At 39.5% G+C, this 16863-nt stretch overlaps 1 protein-coding gene across 2 annotated transcripts in view; it reads left to right on the top strand.

Annotated features, from left to right (window-relative positions):
• LSAMP (limbic system associated membrane protein) overlaps positions 1-12167 on the top strand; it is a 611879-nt gene extending 599712 nt beyond the window's left edge. Inside the window, exons 8-9 of one of the 2 annotated variants that reach the window (XM_081302034.1) lie at positions 5327-5359; positions 11450-12167. In XM_081302034.1, the coding sequence (XP_081158160.1) occupies positions 5327-5359; positions 11450-11547 (131 nt within the window). In that variant the 3' untranslated portion in view covers positions 11548-12167. The remainder of the gene's footprint in view (positions 1-5326; positions 5360-11449) is intronic. The other variant, XM_081302035.1, reaches the window with a different exon arrangement.
• Positions 12168-16863: the final 4696 nt, after the last annotated feature.

Below are 16863 nucleotides of genomic sequence, written 5' to 3'. Positions count from 1 at the left end.
CCCAATAAAAAAAGAAGAAGAAAGAAGAAAGAGAAGAAGAGGAGGAGGAGGAGGAGGAGGACCACGACTACAATCTACCCTTCCTAGAACCTTACCTAGGGCAGCTCCTGAAGTAGTAGCAGATTCCATTGTTCGTTCATATACTCATATATTTGTTCAGCAAATCTATCAGATACACCCTCAACTAGAGAAATAAGCTGAGGACACAGTAACAGGAGAGACATATTGTCTGTGCTAGTGAGGGGGTTGAATCAACTGGTTTTTATTTTGTTTTTGTTTTTTTCAGTTCTGGGAATTAACCCAGAACTTCACCCATGCTTGGCAAGCACTCTACCACCAAGCTATACTCCCTCAACTGTTTTTGGTGATGCAGGTTTGTTTGATGTGACTGTCAAAAGTCAAATATTAATGTAAACAAATCCAGCAAGGTATTTTCCCTTTCTAGTATTAATTTCTCCTCTTCATACCACCTCATCAGGAGCTAAGATCTAAGTTGATAATGTTTTTGTCCATTGATGCTGCAGCAGACTTTTCTGTTTATATTATACTTCAAAACTGCAGTACCATGCTGGCTTGTTAAGTGTATTTACTAAAGCTAGATCAATATGTAGGGAAAAGTTTTCATGAAAGGCATAAAAATCATAGGCTCCAGGTATGTTCTAATGAATGTGTCCAGGGAATTCCTTCCAAATCATATCCCTGGCAATGCAGTTTTCTTCAAGTACATAAAAATCCCTTTTCATTTGAAGTATTTTCAGTTGTTAAGGACCAAAATATTTGTTGTTGTTGTTGTTGTTTGTTTGTTTGTTTATAATAACAGGAAATACCTCTCCTTGAAGAACATTTTAGGTCTGACACTTAAAAAAAAAAAAAAATTCTCTCCTTGCTGCCACCTTGTGGACGGAGATGATATCTTCAGAGAGCACATAGAAACATGTCTTAGTATTGCCACAAGATGGCAGCACATAACCAAGCTTTCAAAGAAAGAGACACAAGATTTGAGGTCTCAAAATGTTCTGCTCCTACAAAAGATGAAGAGTGGGGAATAATAGTATGAAATAACCATTCTATTTTCTTTTCCTAAATACAAATAGAATTTCAAATTTTTATGTCTTCAGTATTTTAAAATTTATTTCAGGAAAAAAAGAAGTGCCAAAAATTTAACTTATAACTTATTTGTATTTCTAAAATATTTCAAGGAGAAATTGAATTCTCCCTGAATTTTTTCTGATAATAATTTCTTTATAGAGTGAAGTACTTGAGAATGTTTTTAAATCTTTATTTTATGTAGGTCTTTGTAATCAATTGTAAAATATCTGCCTCTAACATATCATCTAGAGGTTACAACCCATTCCAGTGACTGGGTCATCGGGGCACATTGCCACTTCTATTCTAAACAAAGTTCTGCCTGAGCTATCTGCTTTTTGTCACTTTTTTTGTGTGTGTGTGTCCCTAGTGTTTTGTGTATCCTAGTGCCACAACAGATTTATTTTTATGTGCACGCTCTTGATGTTTTAGAATTGCACTATCATGGCTTAATTTATTAGGATATCTTTTTCTCTTGCCACAGAAATTGCACTAATAATCCTCTGTAGAAGATATTTTACCATAGAACTGGCAATAATATCTCTATGTAAGCACTTACTAGGTGTCCGGCACCATTCCAAGAAGAGCATATAGATTAATTTATCTAATCCACGGCACAGATTTCTAAGGGTCAGATTTACTAAACTCATTTTACAGAAAATGAAACTGAGGAAACAGGAGGGTAAGAGATGCTTTCTAGCTTAAGCAGAATCATTTGAGGGTAAGCAGAATCATTGGCCTCCCTGCCTGACCCAGTTCCTGCATAATCCCTTGACATTTGTTATGTTTAGATATGAGGTGTCTCCCAAAAGCTCATGTGTGAGACAGAGCAAGAATTTTCAGATGTAAAATTATTAGATCATGGGAATTCTGACTTATCAGTGGATCAATTCACTGATATGGATGAACTGGATGGTTAAGGGTAGGCAGGTAGGGTATGGCTGGAGGAAGTAAGTCCCTAGGGTTGTGACTTTGGGGTTTTTAGTTTGTCCCTGGTGAGCAGAGTTCTCTCTGCTTTCTAATTACCATGGCCTGAGCTGCTTTCCTCTGTCAGACTCTTCCACCATAAAGTTCTGCCTCACCTGGGCCTAAGAGCTATGGATTTGACCCACCATGGACTGAACCTCTGAAATTGTGAGCCTAAATAAACTTTCTCTCCTCTGAATTGTTCTGGTTAGCTCTTAAATGCTGACTAAAGCAATATTGTTTCCACTGAAGCCTGCAGAGGTAATAGAGAGCTTGGGGAACTTGGTGTTCTTTATCTGAAAAAGGTTCCATTGATGATTTAGGCCCCTTTGGGTAAAGATTATCAACCTGTTGCCTGAATGGTCCCTATAAATTCTCAAGAATACTAAGACAAGAGTTTTGGCCCAAGAAAGGAGAGCTGCACTTTGCACAAGAGCAGACCCTTTTAGTCCAGTATTGCATCATTCAAATGTCCCAGCTATACTGCTAGTTATAGAAGGCTTGCTTTTTTTTCTTTTTTTCTTTTTTTCTTTCTTTTTTTTTTTTTTTGGTACAGGGGAATGAACTCAGGGACATGCAATCACTGAGCCACATTTTGTATTTTATTTAGAGACAGAGTCTCACTGAGTTGCTTAGCGCCTGGCTTTTTGCTGAGGCTGGCTTTGAACTCAGGATCCTCCTGCCTCAGCCTCCGGAAATGCTGGGATTACAGGCTTGTAACACCACTCCCACCTGAGGCCTCGCTTTTATAGAAAAAATATCAGAGGGTATGAGAGAAAAGTGTACTAGGTTCTAGTTAGAGAACTGGGAGTAGTGAATTTCAGTCCCAGTTCTGCCTTTTGCTATCTGTGTGATCTGGGCCTCAATTTCTTCATACTAACATGAGCACATTCTCAGCTGTGCCTTTCCAACAATTTTGAAGGAAATATGTTAATTTCAAAGTAAAGGTGTCAAAAAGGTATGAAGAAAGAAAAATTAGTGGGAGTATGTTTGAAATACAGTTGAAACGTTTGTGGTTGGATGATGAGACCTACAGAGAAGGCTGTCAATATCAAACATCAGTATTCTATATATTGGGAGATCCTGGCTTCCCATTCCAGGGTACTTATGGCAACCATTGCTGGCTTCTGCCAGGGAAGGACAATTCTTACTCAGTCCTGTATGAACTTGCCTTGTGTTGCCTCTGTAAACTGGAATACCTTCAAGTAGCATAGTTCAAGGACAGAAAAGCAGGTGCTAACATATTTGAACATCTTCAAAGCTCCACCAGTAATCACAATGCAGAAAAACATTCTCTTCCACATCTGGTCAGTTTAGGGAAACTGTCCTTACCTGCAGACACCACCAGCTCTTAGGAACTGTGAGTCTGGCTGGCACTAGTTTTGCTAATGCCACACTGTAGCCAAACACTTTCAGACTTGAGACACTAGGACAATCTTGCTGTTCTTTATAGTTATCATAAGAATGCCAGAAAGTATTATACTTCTGTGACCTACTTTGGATGGACAGATGAAAAATGTATGAGGAAGGGGATTCATAGTTTGCACTGAACCTTGGAGTCTTTACAGACCTGGTCTCTCAGTGCTAAATCAGTATAAATAATTTAGCTCCTCATATTCCCATGTTTTTAGGTTAGGAGGATGTTTGGCATACATTTGTTCTTCTCATGCTTCAGAGATTCTAGATCTTCTGTTTTTGGACCACTGTGCATTCAGAGTGTCCATCATGCACTGGCTTGATTACAACAGCCCACAATAGCAGACACAGCCCCTGCCTCTCGGGACTCAATGTCCAGTGGGGAAGACAGACATTAATCAAAGCATTAGACAAGCACATTTGAAGTTGAGTGAAGTGCGTACTATGACAGGAAGCAGAACTTATAATAAAGCTTTATCAGGGAGGTCAGGGAAGACTTCCCTGTGGAAGTGAGAACCCAGTTCTGAAGGAGGCGTGAGATTACTAGTGGAGGTATCACTGGGCCATAAGCCCGATGGCAGAGAAAATATTGTGCCAGAGAGAACACAGGAGAGAGTTGGCAAAATGATAGATTTAGATGAGACTGGAAGACAGGGGTGCTAAGGAGAGCCATAGGAGCCATGATAAGGATTTTGATCTTTACCCTTGAAGCCATAAGAAAGCTTGAACAAATTTCAAGCAGCACTGTAGGGTGACCAGATGTCCAATTCAAACATCTTTCTCTGGCTGAAGAGCCCATCACTTTCCATCTTTAGTGAAATCATGTTACTCAGTTGTACAGGGCTGTCTCCTGAGGTTCACAGAGAACAATATCTGGGCCCTACCGCCAGTTTTGGCTACTATAGCTAAATAATCATTAAGTCGATCCTCAGATTCAAAGGGATAAGGAAATGTTATATATTTACTTCTAATGATGCAAGATTATTTTGGCTTATTTGATAAAGATACTTAAAAGGGAATCCAAAAATTTGACCCCTATGATCTGATTTAACCTTGACATTTATTGACACATGCAACAAATATTTATTGAAACCTACTGCACTCCAGGGTCTAGTCTAAGCATTATGGATTCAGTGGCTAACAAGACATACACTGTGCTGCCCTCGAGGAGCATGTATCCTAACAGAGGAGACGCACCATAAACCAGCAGAGAAGGAAATGTGGAATGTGATGCCAGGTAGAGATCACTGCCCTTAGATGAGTCAAGCACCTTGAAGAAATAAAGAAATAACAAAGGGTACAAGTTTTGAAAAAAGTGATGGGGAAATCCTTCCCTAGTTGGTGAAATTTCAGCAGAAATCTAAATGAAGTGACTGTGAGACCTGACGAAAAAGCATTTCAGGCAGAAGAAACAATGAGTGCAAAGGGTTCAATGTTGGAATAGACTTTCCTGTTAAAAGAGCAAGAGGCCAATCGACTTGAGTGGCATGAACCGAGAGCAAAATGGTAGGATGAGGCTGGGGACCAGACAGTCTATGGTTGCACTAAATTGCAGTCAAGGGTACTTTTACATTCCATACTCCAGGGTCCTCACATTTGTCTACCTGCCCAACATGTAGCATCAAGAATACATATTGGCAGATCACTTTTGCCATGTCCAACTGCACAACATTTGTTTTAACATAGCAGTCTCTATTTGCCTTTTATTCAATTTCTACCAATCTCTATTTCCACTAAAATGTTCTTTCTGTCTTCTCTCATTCTCCTTTCAGTGGAGAGTACCAGACTACCATTATGTTCATTTCAATTGATAAAATTTTTTATTTGTTTTTGTTTCGCTAAAATGTTTCTTTTTTAGAAATTGGCACCACCGTGCACTTCAAGCAAAAAGGTATGGTTTTATTTCGAATTACCTTCTAAATGTTAAAATTAAGATTTCACAGGAATATATTGTGGTCTTATATACTTGAGTTTATTTCACTTCAGTAATTTGCAATAATAATTACCATAGCACATTTAGCACTGTGTTTTTTTTTCCAAGTAGTAAGTTTTCTTCTTTAAAAAAATTCCCTGGTCTAATCCATAACCCCTGTATTGCTTTTGATACTCGTTCACTTTTAAATACCTGAGATCCAGCTAGTTATTCTATACCCTGCTCTCCCCTTGTCCCTTACTGTCTATGGTTAGCTCTTGCAGAGCTGACATTTTTTTAATAATAGCTGCTTAATGACAAGTGCTCTTAGGAGAGACCCAAAGTCTATTTTACAGTCACCTGTCTGTTAGATATTCAAGTAAATATGTTGTTAAATATAACATCTAGATATCAAGTAGATATCCAGATATCTCTTAAAATGAAACACGTGAGCAGTGAATATTTCCTCCTCTCTCATCATTTTCCCAGGTCTTTATAAAGCCTCATGATGCTGCAGTACATCTGGGCTAGTGGGTCCTCCCGGGAATGCCATGTGATGCCCTCCTACTGTCCCATGTCCACCAGCCATGTGACATATCATGCACATACTCATCTCTACAAGGACAGGGCAAGCAGATCAAAGCTGCATAAATGGATCCAAGATGCAAACAATTACCATGTCTGCAGTGCCCCCTACACAATGGATAATCCCCAAAAGTTTGTAACCCTAGACCAGAGCCACAGAGGCACCAGGCACCGCACTCCTCAAGTCCTGTGGTCATGCACTTGATTGGTAATTGTCTCCTAGGAAGGTGTCTCCTCTCTGAATCTCAAAAAGGAATGAGACAACCAAGATCACTTACGATAGAAAAATCATTCTTGTGAGCCCCAGGCCCTCTCAGCCTCTAGAAGCCACAGAGATTATAAGGGCTATGGTGCTTACTCCCACAAAAGGTCCAGCACCTTGTTTATGGCGAGTTCTAGCCTGTCCTCCAGAAGGCAGCAGGAAAGAGGCAGCCAGGAATATATACTTGGGAAGAGCATTATCTGAGGCAAGAAGGCACAAACTATTGTCTTCTTCTGCTCTTCTCTCCCCAGTGCTATGATTCCCAAATTTCCACTCACATTTGAATCTTACTTGCCTAGTGCTGTTATGTGATACCTTAGGGCTTTGATGTGGATGATGACATAGGCATAGTATTTTTCTCTTAATTTCAAAGATCATCAAGATAAACTGCCAGCCAGGGGTGGTGGCACATGCCTGTAATCCCAGCGTCTTGGGAGGCTGAGGCAGGAAGATTGGGTGTTCAAGGTCAGCCTAAGCAAAAGCGAGGGGCTAAGCAACTCAGTGAGACCCTGTCTCTAAATAAAATACAAAATAGGGCTGGGGATGTGGCTTAGTGGTTGAATGCCTCTGAGTTCAATCCCTGGTATGATATATATGTATATGTGTGTGTGTGTGTGTGTGTGTATATACTGCCAATGTCACCAGAAGTAGGACCTGAAAGTTTTTAAACTAAGTGTGCCATATATATGATGCCATTTTGATGGGAAGGATGTTATGATTCCATATTTACTATGAGACTAGTTCAGTCCACCAAAATCTTACTTTATAGAGGGTGGAGAAAGTGCACGAATGGCCCAGATTTAATCCTAAAACCCAGGGCTCAAAGGGAAAATCAGTATTTTCCTTCCTCTAATTTGCTCCACCCTGGTGATTATAGACTTTAATCCATAATTCAATCACCCAGGTGAAGTGGTACTGGCAGAAAATGGTCAGCAGGTGGCGCCAAAGTCCGTCTTCTCATTCTTCCCTATCAACATGGCTTCCCAGGACCCCAGCGTGCCTTAATTTGCACACCTAGATAATATCGAAGATCCATACTTGGGAGATTCTGTAGATTATTGCTCTCTTTCGTTTAACAATTGTTTTATAAGTTATTTAGACTTTTATTTTCAGTCACTTCATCAGCCCTTAACAGTTCGAAAAAGGATTCAAACTTAAACTCCTCAAACATTTTTTCTTCTAATATGGCTTCTTAAAAAAAAAAAAAAAAAAAAAAAAATATATATATATATATATATATATATATACACACACACACATACACACACACACAAACACACACACACAAGTGTGTGTGTGTGTTTGTGTGTGTGTGTGTGTAGGAATAAAATATGCCTAATTCTGACTCCTTCATGGCTGAAAAGAATTCCCAAGGATCATTGATGGCATGATGAAGACCACTTTGAATAAATCTAGTCCTAAATCCAGGAAATGGGCCCTAAGGACTCAGAAGAAGCAACAGAAAACTGGTCCAATTTGAATTACAAAGTACCTGCAAGCACATACACTACAAAACAGGTGGTGAAAAACCCACCCACCTGTCCTTTCTTTGAGATTTTGCTGAAATACAAATGAATTGACTCAGTATCCTACATCAGATTTGTAGTGTAGAGACTTGTCAAAAAAAAAAATTCTCATAACCCCCAATTTCCGGATGTTTTATCAATCTTGCCCTGAATTACAAGTTTTGCCCTTTTTTAAGCATTGATGTGGCAAAGCACAATCCAGTATTTATCTTGGCACAGTCTCACTTACCCTACCAGGTTGAGAATCTTGACCTAGTGTGTTGACTCATGGCTTACAGTGTTGCAGCTGAATTGTGGCCCTGATGGTCAAACATTAAAGCCTTGACCCCATTCACAAAACAATACCTTTCATTCAGGTTGGTATTTCATTCATTTTTGTAACCTGAACATCTGTGTCAATAATAATAATAATGCTACCATGTACTGAATATTTATCAGAAACCACATATTTTGTGCACATGCAAACATATAACACATATGTACAATGTGGTTAACTATCAAGACATGATATTTGTCTGTTATATGAAAAACATGTAGCAAGTTTTTATATTGTGGTTCTATTTGCCCATCTATTCTTAAGGCTAATTTATGTTTGCAGACTCTTGCTTTCATTATATCTGTCAGTATATGAAAGCACTTGCTGAGCCTGGCCATCTGGCATGGGAAATAAGATTTATCATTTGCATTTCTACAAATAAGCAGAAATTTTGTAACTATGAACTAAAACATAATTAATGATTTTGCTGATTATTCTTCCCTGAAATAGCCATTAACTGAAGTAGTCTCCTATGTAGTCATATATATCCGTAATTGCATACGCACTTGTGATGATTCCCCAACTATCACGCACTTACCCTGGTATTTCTCAAGTCTGTTTACTCTCAAAATCAATTATGACAAGAGCAAGCCACACAAGCCATCAAACAGCTATATGAAGGCACTTAATGAATAATAATTGATAGAAATGGAGATACTTTAAACAAATTCACACAATGCATTTCAAATATATAATGACATTATGAAGGATAAAATGAAAGATTATTAGCATAGTCAAATTGGAATTTCCTATTATAATACAGAATAACATATGAAGGTAAAAAGTAATTATGTATTATATGTACTAAAAGACCAATAATATAAGTGTATATATAACTATAATGTAGATATTTCTCTGTGTGTATATATATAGATGTACATGTATGTATATATAGATTCATTAGTAAGAATGTTACTTGTGAGCATGCTTATTCAGATTGATAACTTGCTGAGAGTCTTGCTAAATTTGCTGAGGCTGGCCTCAAATTTTCAATGCTCCTACCTCGGTCTCCCACGCTGTAATTTTTGCTTTCTTAAATATTTACTCCCATTTGAATAAAATGATAAGACTAGTCTTGTTAGCTTTCCCCAGATACATTCAGTTCCCAGATGTCAGGAAAACAAACGAGCCTGACTTAATGCTACAAATTAGATTATGGAAATAAGCAAAAATGGACTTTTTCTGAAAACCCTTTTCACACTATCCCTGAGGCAAAACAGAAATTGCTTTTGCTTTACTCTGTAGGACCTTAATGTGTGTGTGGTTTGGGGTTTTGTTTTGTTTTGTTTTGTTTCTGTTTTGAAAGCCTCATGGATGCAATACTGCAAACAAATGTGCCAATAAGCTCATCTCACCCTGTGTATGCAGAGGGTTAAAACATTGCTGCCAGGCCAGGAGCCTGGGGATTTTTCTTGAAGAGAGTTTGAATGTTCTCAAAGTCCAGCAGGTGTAGGGGGAAGGACATGGAGAAGGTGGATAGGGAAGGACAATGAGCTGAGCCTCAGGACACCTGGACTCCAGCACTAGTCCACAAATGCTAATCAGGTGCCTTATGCAGCATATATAATCTTGAACCTGAAATGGACCCTTTGATAATATGATCCCATAGCTAATCAGAAAATCAGAGAATTAGTTGGTTGATTAATTTGTTTTTATTGTGCCTTCATAGCTTTATATGTGATAAGCTCATTTTACATAGTACTTATGCTGTTCCAAGTTTATACATGTTCATATTTTTAAATAATATTCTCAATATTTTCAAGAATGCATTTTAGCCAAAAATATTCTTTCAAAACCATTTTTGCAAAAAAGAAAAATGGATGTTCCCCTTTAGTTTCTGTTTGCACTGGCTGTCATTTTAATCAAGCCCAAGTTTCATTTGTCAAATGTTTGACAGAGACTCACCAGGGTATGTGGCCATTGAGCTACACAGTGTCCTGGTGTCAGGCAACACCTCGGAACCAGATGCAGGTTAGAAACCTCAGCTTCTCTGCTGACAAGTGGTATCAACTTTTACCATGGACTTAATCTCTCTCTGCCTCCATTATTTCACTGGAAAGTGTGTTTTATCCTAATACCCACCCCATAGCACAGCTGTATGCTTTTATTTATTAAGAATTTATAACAATACCTTGTAGTGAGTGCTGCATAATCATTTGCTGGGTTTGTTTTATTGCTATTGCTTTTATTATTTGCATAAAACATAGATTAGGAGGCCATTCTTGAATTCAGCATTTTCCTGTTAGCCTACCTTCAATCTGGTATGTTTGTAAACAGTTTTGGGGAAATTCACATACCAGAAGATGCTTCCATTGCACTTGCAAATCACAGATTTACACACACACCACACGCATTGATCTGCATATGTATCCTAAAAACTTCAAATTACAGTCATACCAGTTTCTTTTTTGAATATCATTGTCGAGCTATGTGGCTTTTAAAGCCAGTCTCTGCAGTGAAAATGTTTTTATTTCCTTTATTGGAATACAAACAGAACAACACAAAAGGAGAAGATGGACAAACAAAGCCTAGGAGACACACTCCTGAATTGAACCCACAAATTCTGCCCCCATCCTATTCTTGCCACCAACACACAAACCCCTTCTCCTCCTTCCTCTCGTCCCGCTTTCCCTCTCAGACCCACAGTCACATCCCCAGTTACACTCAGGTGGCAGCAGGGAATACAGCTGCCATGCCAGGCTCAATCCTGGGTGAGTTCAAATCAGTTCTGCTCCAGGTTTGAACCTGCCTCTAAAGCCCCCAGGTTTGGGTGGGTTGTTTGTAGGTTTTGATTTTTAAAAGATCAGTGAAGAATCCGGGCAAGATGATCCCTGCTTCCTCGTAAGACTATACAGTGTTTCTGCCTTGATAAGGGGCCACCCATCCATAAAGTTTCTTGGTTACAATGCCCCTCGCAACTGACAAATAATTAGTGCTTCTTCCCCAAGGAACAAGGGAGTCAGGGGGCAGCTCCAGGTTTTATTGATGCTGTGAAAAATTGACAGGAACAGCCCACTCGGGCTGGTGAAGTACCCTCGTCAATGCATCACCTGGGGCAGAGCATGCAGAAGGAGGCTGGGTGAACAAGAGCCTGTAGCACCGCCAGACAGTAGTGACAGCCAGCTTAGGGACTGCTTCAGCAGAAGCACTTTGTATGTAGAGGCAATTCAACAAATGATACCTCTTAACTTACTTGGACCTCAAGGAGGACAAGGATATAGGAAAGGTTTTCAGCCCTTCCCGGGCTGCACGTAAGAGCACTGATGTTGTGGCCTCAGTCCTGGCCAGGCGTCACCTCCGACAACATCAACAGTCAGCTGTGACCTGGATTGGTCAGGATGTAACTTCTCTTTTCTCTCTCTCCTTTTATTGTTCTGCAGGACCTGGGTCCGTGAGAGGAATAAATGGATCCATCAGTCTGGCCGTACCACTGTGGCTGCTGGCAGCATCTCTGCTCTGCCTTCTCAGCAAATGTTAATAGAATAAAAATTTAAAAATAATTTAAAAAACACACAAAAATGCGTCACACAGGATACAGAGAGAGAGAGAGAGAGTGGGAGAGAGAGAGCGCGCGATGGGGGGAGACTGTTTATTTCACAACTTTGTGTGTTTATAAATGAAGGGGGGAAATATGAAAATGAAGATGAAAATACAACATTGGAAACAATTTTAAAGTCCATGAATAAAAATTTGGTATGATCAGGGTGGGAAAAGCTCTACCAGGATGTGTGTATATCTACTAAGGAAATGAATGCCGTGCTAAGGACATCCAGATGTTGTAAAAACAGGACAAGTAAAGAAGTACCAGATGGAGACTGACTCCCCCACGCACACTTATCCTTCCTTCCTTCATCCTTCGTCATCTGTGGGGAAAAAAATAAGGTCTTGCCTTTGGTGTTATACTTCCATAACTTTCTATTGTGTTTTCCATTCAAGCTGACCTGTAGCCATTTCAGACTCTCCATGGGGTTTTATGTTCAGCCTTTTATCAGACTCTCTTGCCTCCGCTATCTCTCCAACTTTTGAGATCATCCCTTCTCCCTCCAGAGTGTTCTATCTCCCACGCTCATTCCAAATAGTCCCTTTTTGCCCACCCACCCCAACTCTCTTCACCCCCTCCAATCCCCCCTGAGCACCAATCACGCCGCAAATGCTAGGAAGTGCCATTTTAATTTTCTCCACTGTGTGCGTGTTGCTCAAGTCTCTCCCTCTCACGTGGGTGTACATGTGTGTGAGCGTGTGTGTGTCTCTCTCTAAAGCATGCCAAGGGAATGGTCCATGTGTACATAGACTCATCGTGCTGTAGATACTGTCCTGCATTGTAATTGTGAGATGCGGCTGTAACCAGTTGCTGGGAGAGATGGCAGGGAGGGAGGCAAGGAGCAGAGGCCCTCCCCTGTCCATGCCTGTCACATGACATCAGTGTGTATTCAAACCAAGCTGTGCCCCTTCCAAGGGCAGGACCCCATATTCCTCCCAATCCCATCATCAGAACCTAGTCAGGAGTCACTCAGAATATCACTGTAAATGAAAGTGCCTACCATTGATGGGGTGAGCAAACAGTGGGAAAAAAAAAAAATTAGTGATGGGGATGAAATAGCCTAGGAGAGAAGGTTTCTGATTTCACTCTTATTTCATGAGTTTGAGGGATTCAGATGTTTTCCGGTGTTTAACAGGCTGAACCCTGCTCTGCTGCAGGGCTGAGCAACATATATTGAGCAAATCCCCAGAAACAGAAAGGTCTCAAGTGTTATCTCCTATCTGGAGAATGATAAGCCACATGGAGATCCTAAGCAATCCTGTTTTGCCTCCTCCCTAACCTTCGAATAACACTGCATTTGCCCCATGGATCCCCCTAAGCAGAGATTGTTTCCTCTTTCAGATCAATACAGTGAGAGTGAGCAAGACAGGCAAAGTAGACAGATGCCCAAGCCCCATCCCATGTTCTGAAGATACTGTCAGAGCATTAAGAAAAAGCATCGACTATACCAAAAGGGAATTCACTCCTTAAGATCCTTTGCAGATTTTTGTTCTGATGTTCTTGGCTAACTCTTGATTTGGCCATGCATGTCATCCCCCTGCTGCTGTTCCACTGATATCTGTAGGACCACACTTTTTTTTTTTTTTGGTACCAAGGATTGAACCCAGAGGCACTTAACCCTGAGCCACATCCCCAGCCCTTTTATTATATTTTATTTAGAGACAGGGTCTCACTGAGTTGCTGAGGCTGGCTTTGAACCCCCAATCCTCCTGCATCAGCGTCCCAAGCTGCTGGGATTACAGGTGTGTGCCACTGTGCCTGGCTGTAGCACCACTCTTCTTGATGATTCATCATTATCCTAGACCAGACTACTAGAAATTGCATTATATTCACCTTTCCTGCTCTATTTAAATTTAGGTCTCTGAGAATCATCTTGATATTCACACTGAAATAAGAGTTCATTCCTTCACCAGAAGATCTGAGCAACTTGTAATTAATTTAGGCAGAAATTGTCTGAATACCACAAAGCTTGGCATTACCACATCACCATAGATCTTACAGGGAAAGCTGGCACTCTGCATATAGACTTCTTTGTCTACATGAAACTAACTGCTGCTCTGTTAGACTATAGGATGCACTGGAAATGGTCAGCTCATGACAGGGAAGAGGATTATTGTTGAGGTCATTATTGAAAGTAATTTCACAGAACAAATGTGGCAGCTCATCAAGTTTTCAAATCTTGATAATAGCTGAGACATGATATTAAATGAAAAACTTCATTAGCAGAAAGAGGAAGGAAGGAAAGAGAGAGAAGTAGGAGAGAGAAGAAAGGAAGAAAAGAAGGGAGAGAGGGACAGATCTGAGAAGTATTTAAAAATCTCTTCTAGTGGTTCTATGGTTTGTTTTGGATGCATATCACATTCTTCTTTTAGGATTTTGCTGTTTAGAATTGAAAACAGAGGACAAATTGGACATGGCAGATCATGAGATAGGGCAGAAATTCTTATCCAAGAAGGCAGCTAGTCAAATACAGGGAAAGCGAGCCATACTCCTATGCAGCATCAATTTATTGACAATCAGGGATTTCTCTAACAGTTTGGTCTTCTTTGTACAGGAACAAAGGTTATTACCTTTGATGGTTGAAGAAGCTGTCATACCCTTAAGTTGAAACCAAGAGAGCACATGGTGATTTAAAGATACAGGAAGATAAAAAGAGCAGGAATTGATTTTAGTACCATTCATTATCAGTTTTAGGAACAGAGCCTGTGGCATGTTACAAGCTTTAATGCACAGCAGGCCTTTTTACTGTTTCTACCTTATCATAAGGACCAGGTTAGTGGAAGGAGCATGTCCATTGGAAGAAATGTCTTGGCCATTGCTCTCTTGGTTCTAACATGGTGGACCATAAATTAAACATACATTTTCAAAATATGGTATTTGCCTATATCTAGCAGGATCTGGGATTTGCAAAAAATTTTCTACTTGCTCCTCTTTCATCATTGGCCCTAGAAATCTCATAAGTTTAAGAATTTCCCTAAGTAATGTGGGGAATGGAGGGAAAGAGAGCTTGGAGAAAGGTCTCAACAGAAGACTTCTTGGAATTGAGTTCATCAAGTTATTGCCATAACTTCTACCCCCAACCCCCCGCATCTTGTCCTTTGACAATCAAAGCACTGAAAAACACCAACTATTTGGAAATACCATATTGAGAGAAGTGGAAAGCATCTAATAATGTTAATGGCTAATACGTTTTGCATGCTTTTCATACAAAGTGAAACTCTACCATTCACAAAATAAGATCCTTAGCCCCAACTTTCAGTGATGTGGAAATTACCTTGACCCAGGGACTTCTTGAAGGATGAGAACTAGCCTAGGTTTCACAACTGCAGAATTGTAATTAGACTCTCTGTTCAATTCTTCATCAAGAGGCCTTGCTTTATTGGAGGACATTTTTGGTTTTGTTTGTTTAAGATATAAAATCCCTCTGTCCTAAAAGAACTAAGGCATATGGAAAAGTGGATGTGTTTTCTGTTGGGAAGGATTGTTCTATTGGCCTTTTCCAGAAGAATTCTTGAACTTGAACTCTCCCTTACTATGGGCTTTTTAAATTATTATTATTATTATGTGATCAGACAACTGGGGCTATTTATAGAGACCTTGTAAAAGTACTCGTGATTTTCATGTTCTTGGAGGGCAGAAACAAAAATCTGTTTCACCTCCAAAAATGGACTTACCTCTTTGCACATAAAGACAAAACTCCTCAGAATGAAATGATTTGAGTTGTTACCCACCAAGTTGTTAACCTTCTTATCTAGAGTTGCAGGCACAACCCTGAACTGATTAGGGCTCCACCATTTCTCTGGGCTTGTCTCCCTGAATTCCTCATTTTGTTCTTTGCAGGCTTTGAATTATTTGAGGAAAAATAATATATGTGTGTATGTATTTTTTTTAATCTTATCTTTACAGATGCTATATTTACAATAATGTATGTATTATAAGAAAAATTTAGAATAACAGCTTAAACTTAAAAGAAGAAAGTGCAGAATTTGGTTTATTTAAAGAAAAAAAGAGCTATGTTTCATAAGGAAAGACATGGAGCCCCATTTTTTCCCACTTTTAAATTGTTTGCTGACAGATCAAATACTATGGGAATAACCATGTCCTCATTTTTTTCTTCATCTTCGTAAGCTTTTAGCCTGGATTGAGTCTTGGTCCCCAGTAAGTATCAATTTCTACAGCGAGTATAATGCTGTATCCGGCCTAAAAACTATTAAACATTTGAAGACAAATTAGCAGACCACAAAAATAGTGAGATAAGACCCTGAGTTAAGAAGCACAAATCTAGTTTAGGAAACCCCATTCTTTCTTCAGTATTTAAAATATTTCTCCTCCAAAGACCAATTGCCCCTGTAATGTAAATTTTCCATCATGGTTGGCACCCTATCCATAAACATCTCACTAAATGCAAAATGGAGTTTACATTTATGTGCATACTAGTGGAGGAGAAGTAAACTATTCTCATTTGCATTTAGCTATGCTGTTCAAATGTCGCCAACTGAAATTCAAAAAAGAATTTGTTTTCACCCAGCAAAGTACATCACTTTCCTCTTGGCAAGGAAGCTGGTGTTAACATTAGGTTTAGGCTTAACATTTTCACCAGCGAAATGTTTATGGATATTGTGGGAAACGTATTTTAAAATCTTGATTTCTTTTCAGTGCATTTACATACTGTGTGCTGATTAATAAATTAGGGACCAATCATGTGTAAATCAATGTAAATCACTAGTTTATGTACATAATACAAACGATGTAAACTTCATTTTTCATGCAAAGGCCAAGTTCAGCTAAACCCATAAATCTTAAAGGAAAAAAATCAAATAAAGTAAAAGCAAAGCATGTCACAGGTCGAAATGGGAAGAAGGAGGAACAGAATGCCCAAACGCAAGGTTGTCTCAGCCAAAGAAAGTAGAGGACAGGGGCACCTACAGGTTTCCATGATGATGCAGTCACAGTTAAGGGTTACCTCCTTGTTCCTTCAAGACATAAGTGCAGATTCTCCCAGCTGCAGCTGTCACCATCATTTTCTCATGGGATCCCCCAGCAAGGGAGTAAAGAGTAAGAGAGTGTTTGGGGGCTCCTGTGCCTATTCCATCAGCTCTCAGGCATCTGGTTATTTCTCCCTCACCCCAAATCCAAGGAAGTCAGCCATACCTTGGTGAGCACAATACTACCCAGTTTCTGTTACCCACTCAACAAAAGCATTGGGAAAGCTTCTCCATCATCTGAATTTTAATAAATTGTTAGGTAGAAGAA

Source organism: Spermophilus citellus, assembly GCF_964194105.1.
Source record: "Spermophilus citellus genome assembly, chromosome: 7".
Lineage (NCBI taxonomy): Eukaryota > Metazoa > Chordata > Mammalia > Rodentia > Sciuridae > Spermophilus > Spermophilus citellus.
Note: the sequence above shows the minus strand (reverse complement) of the source record. Positions and strands in the feature narration are given on the sequence as shown.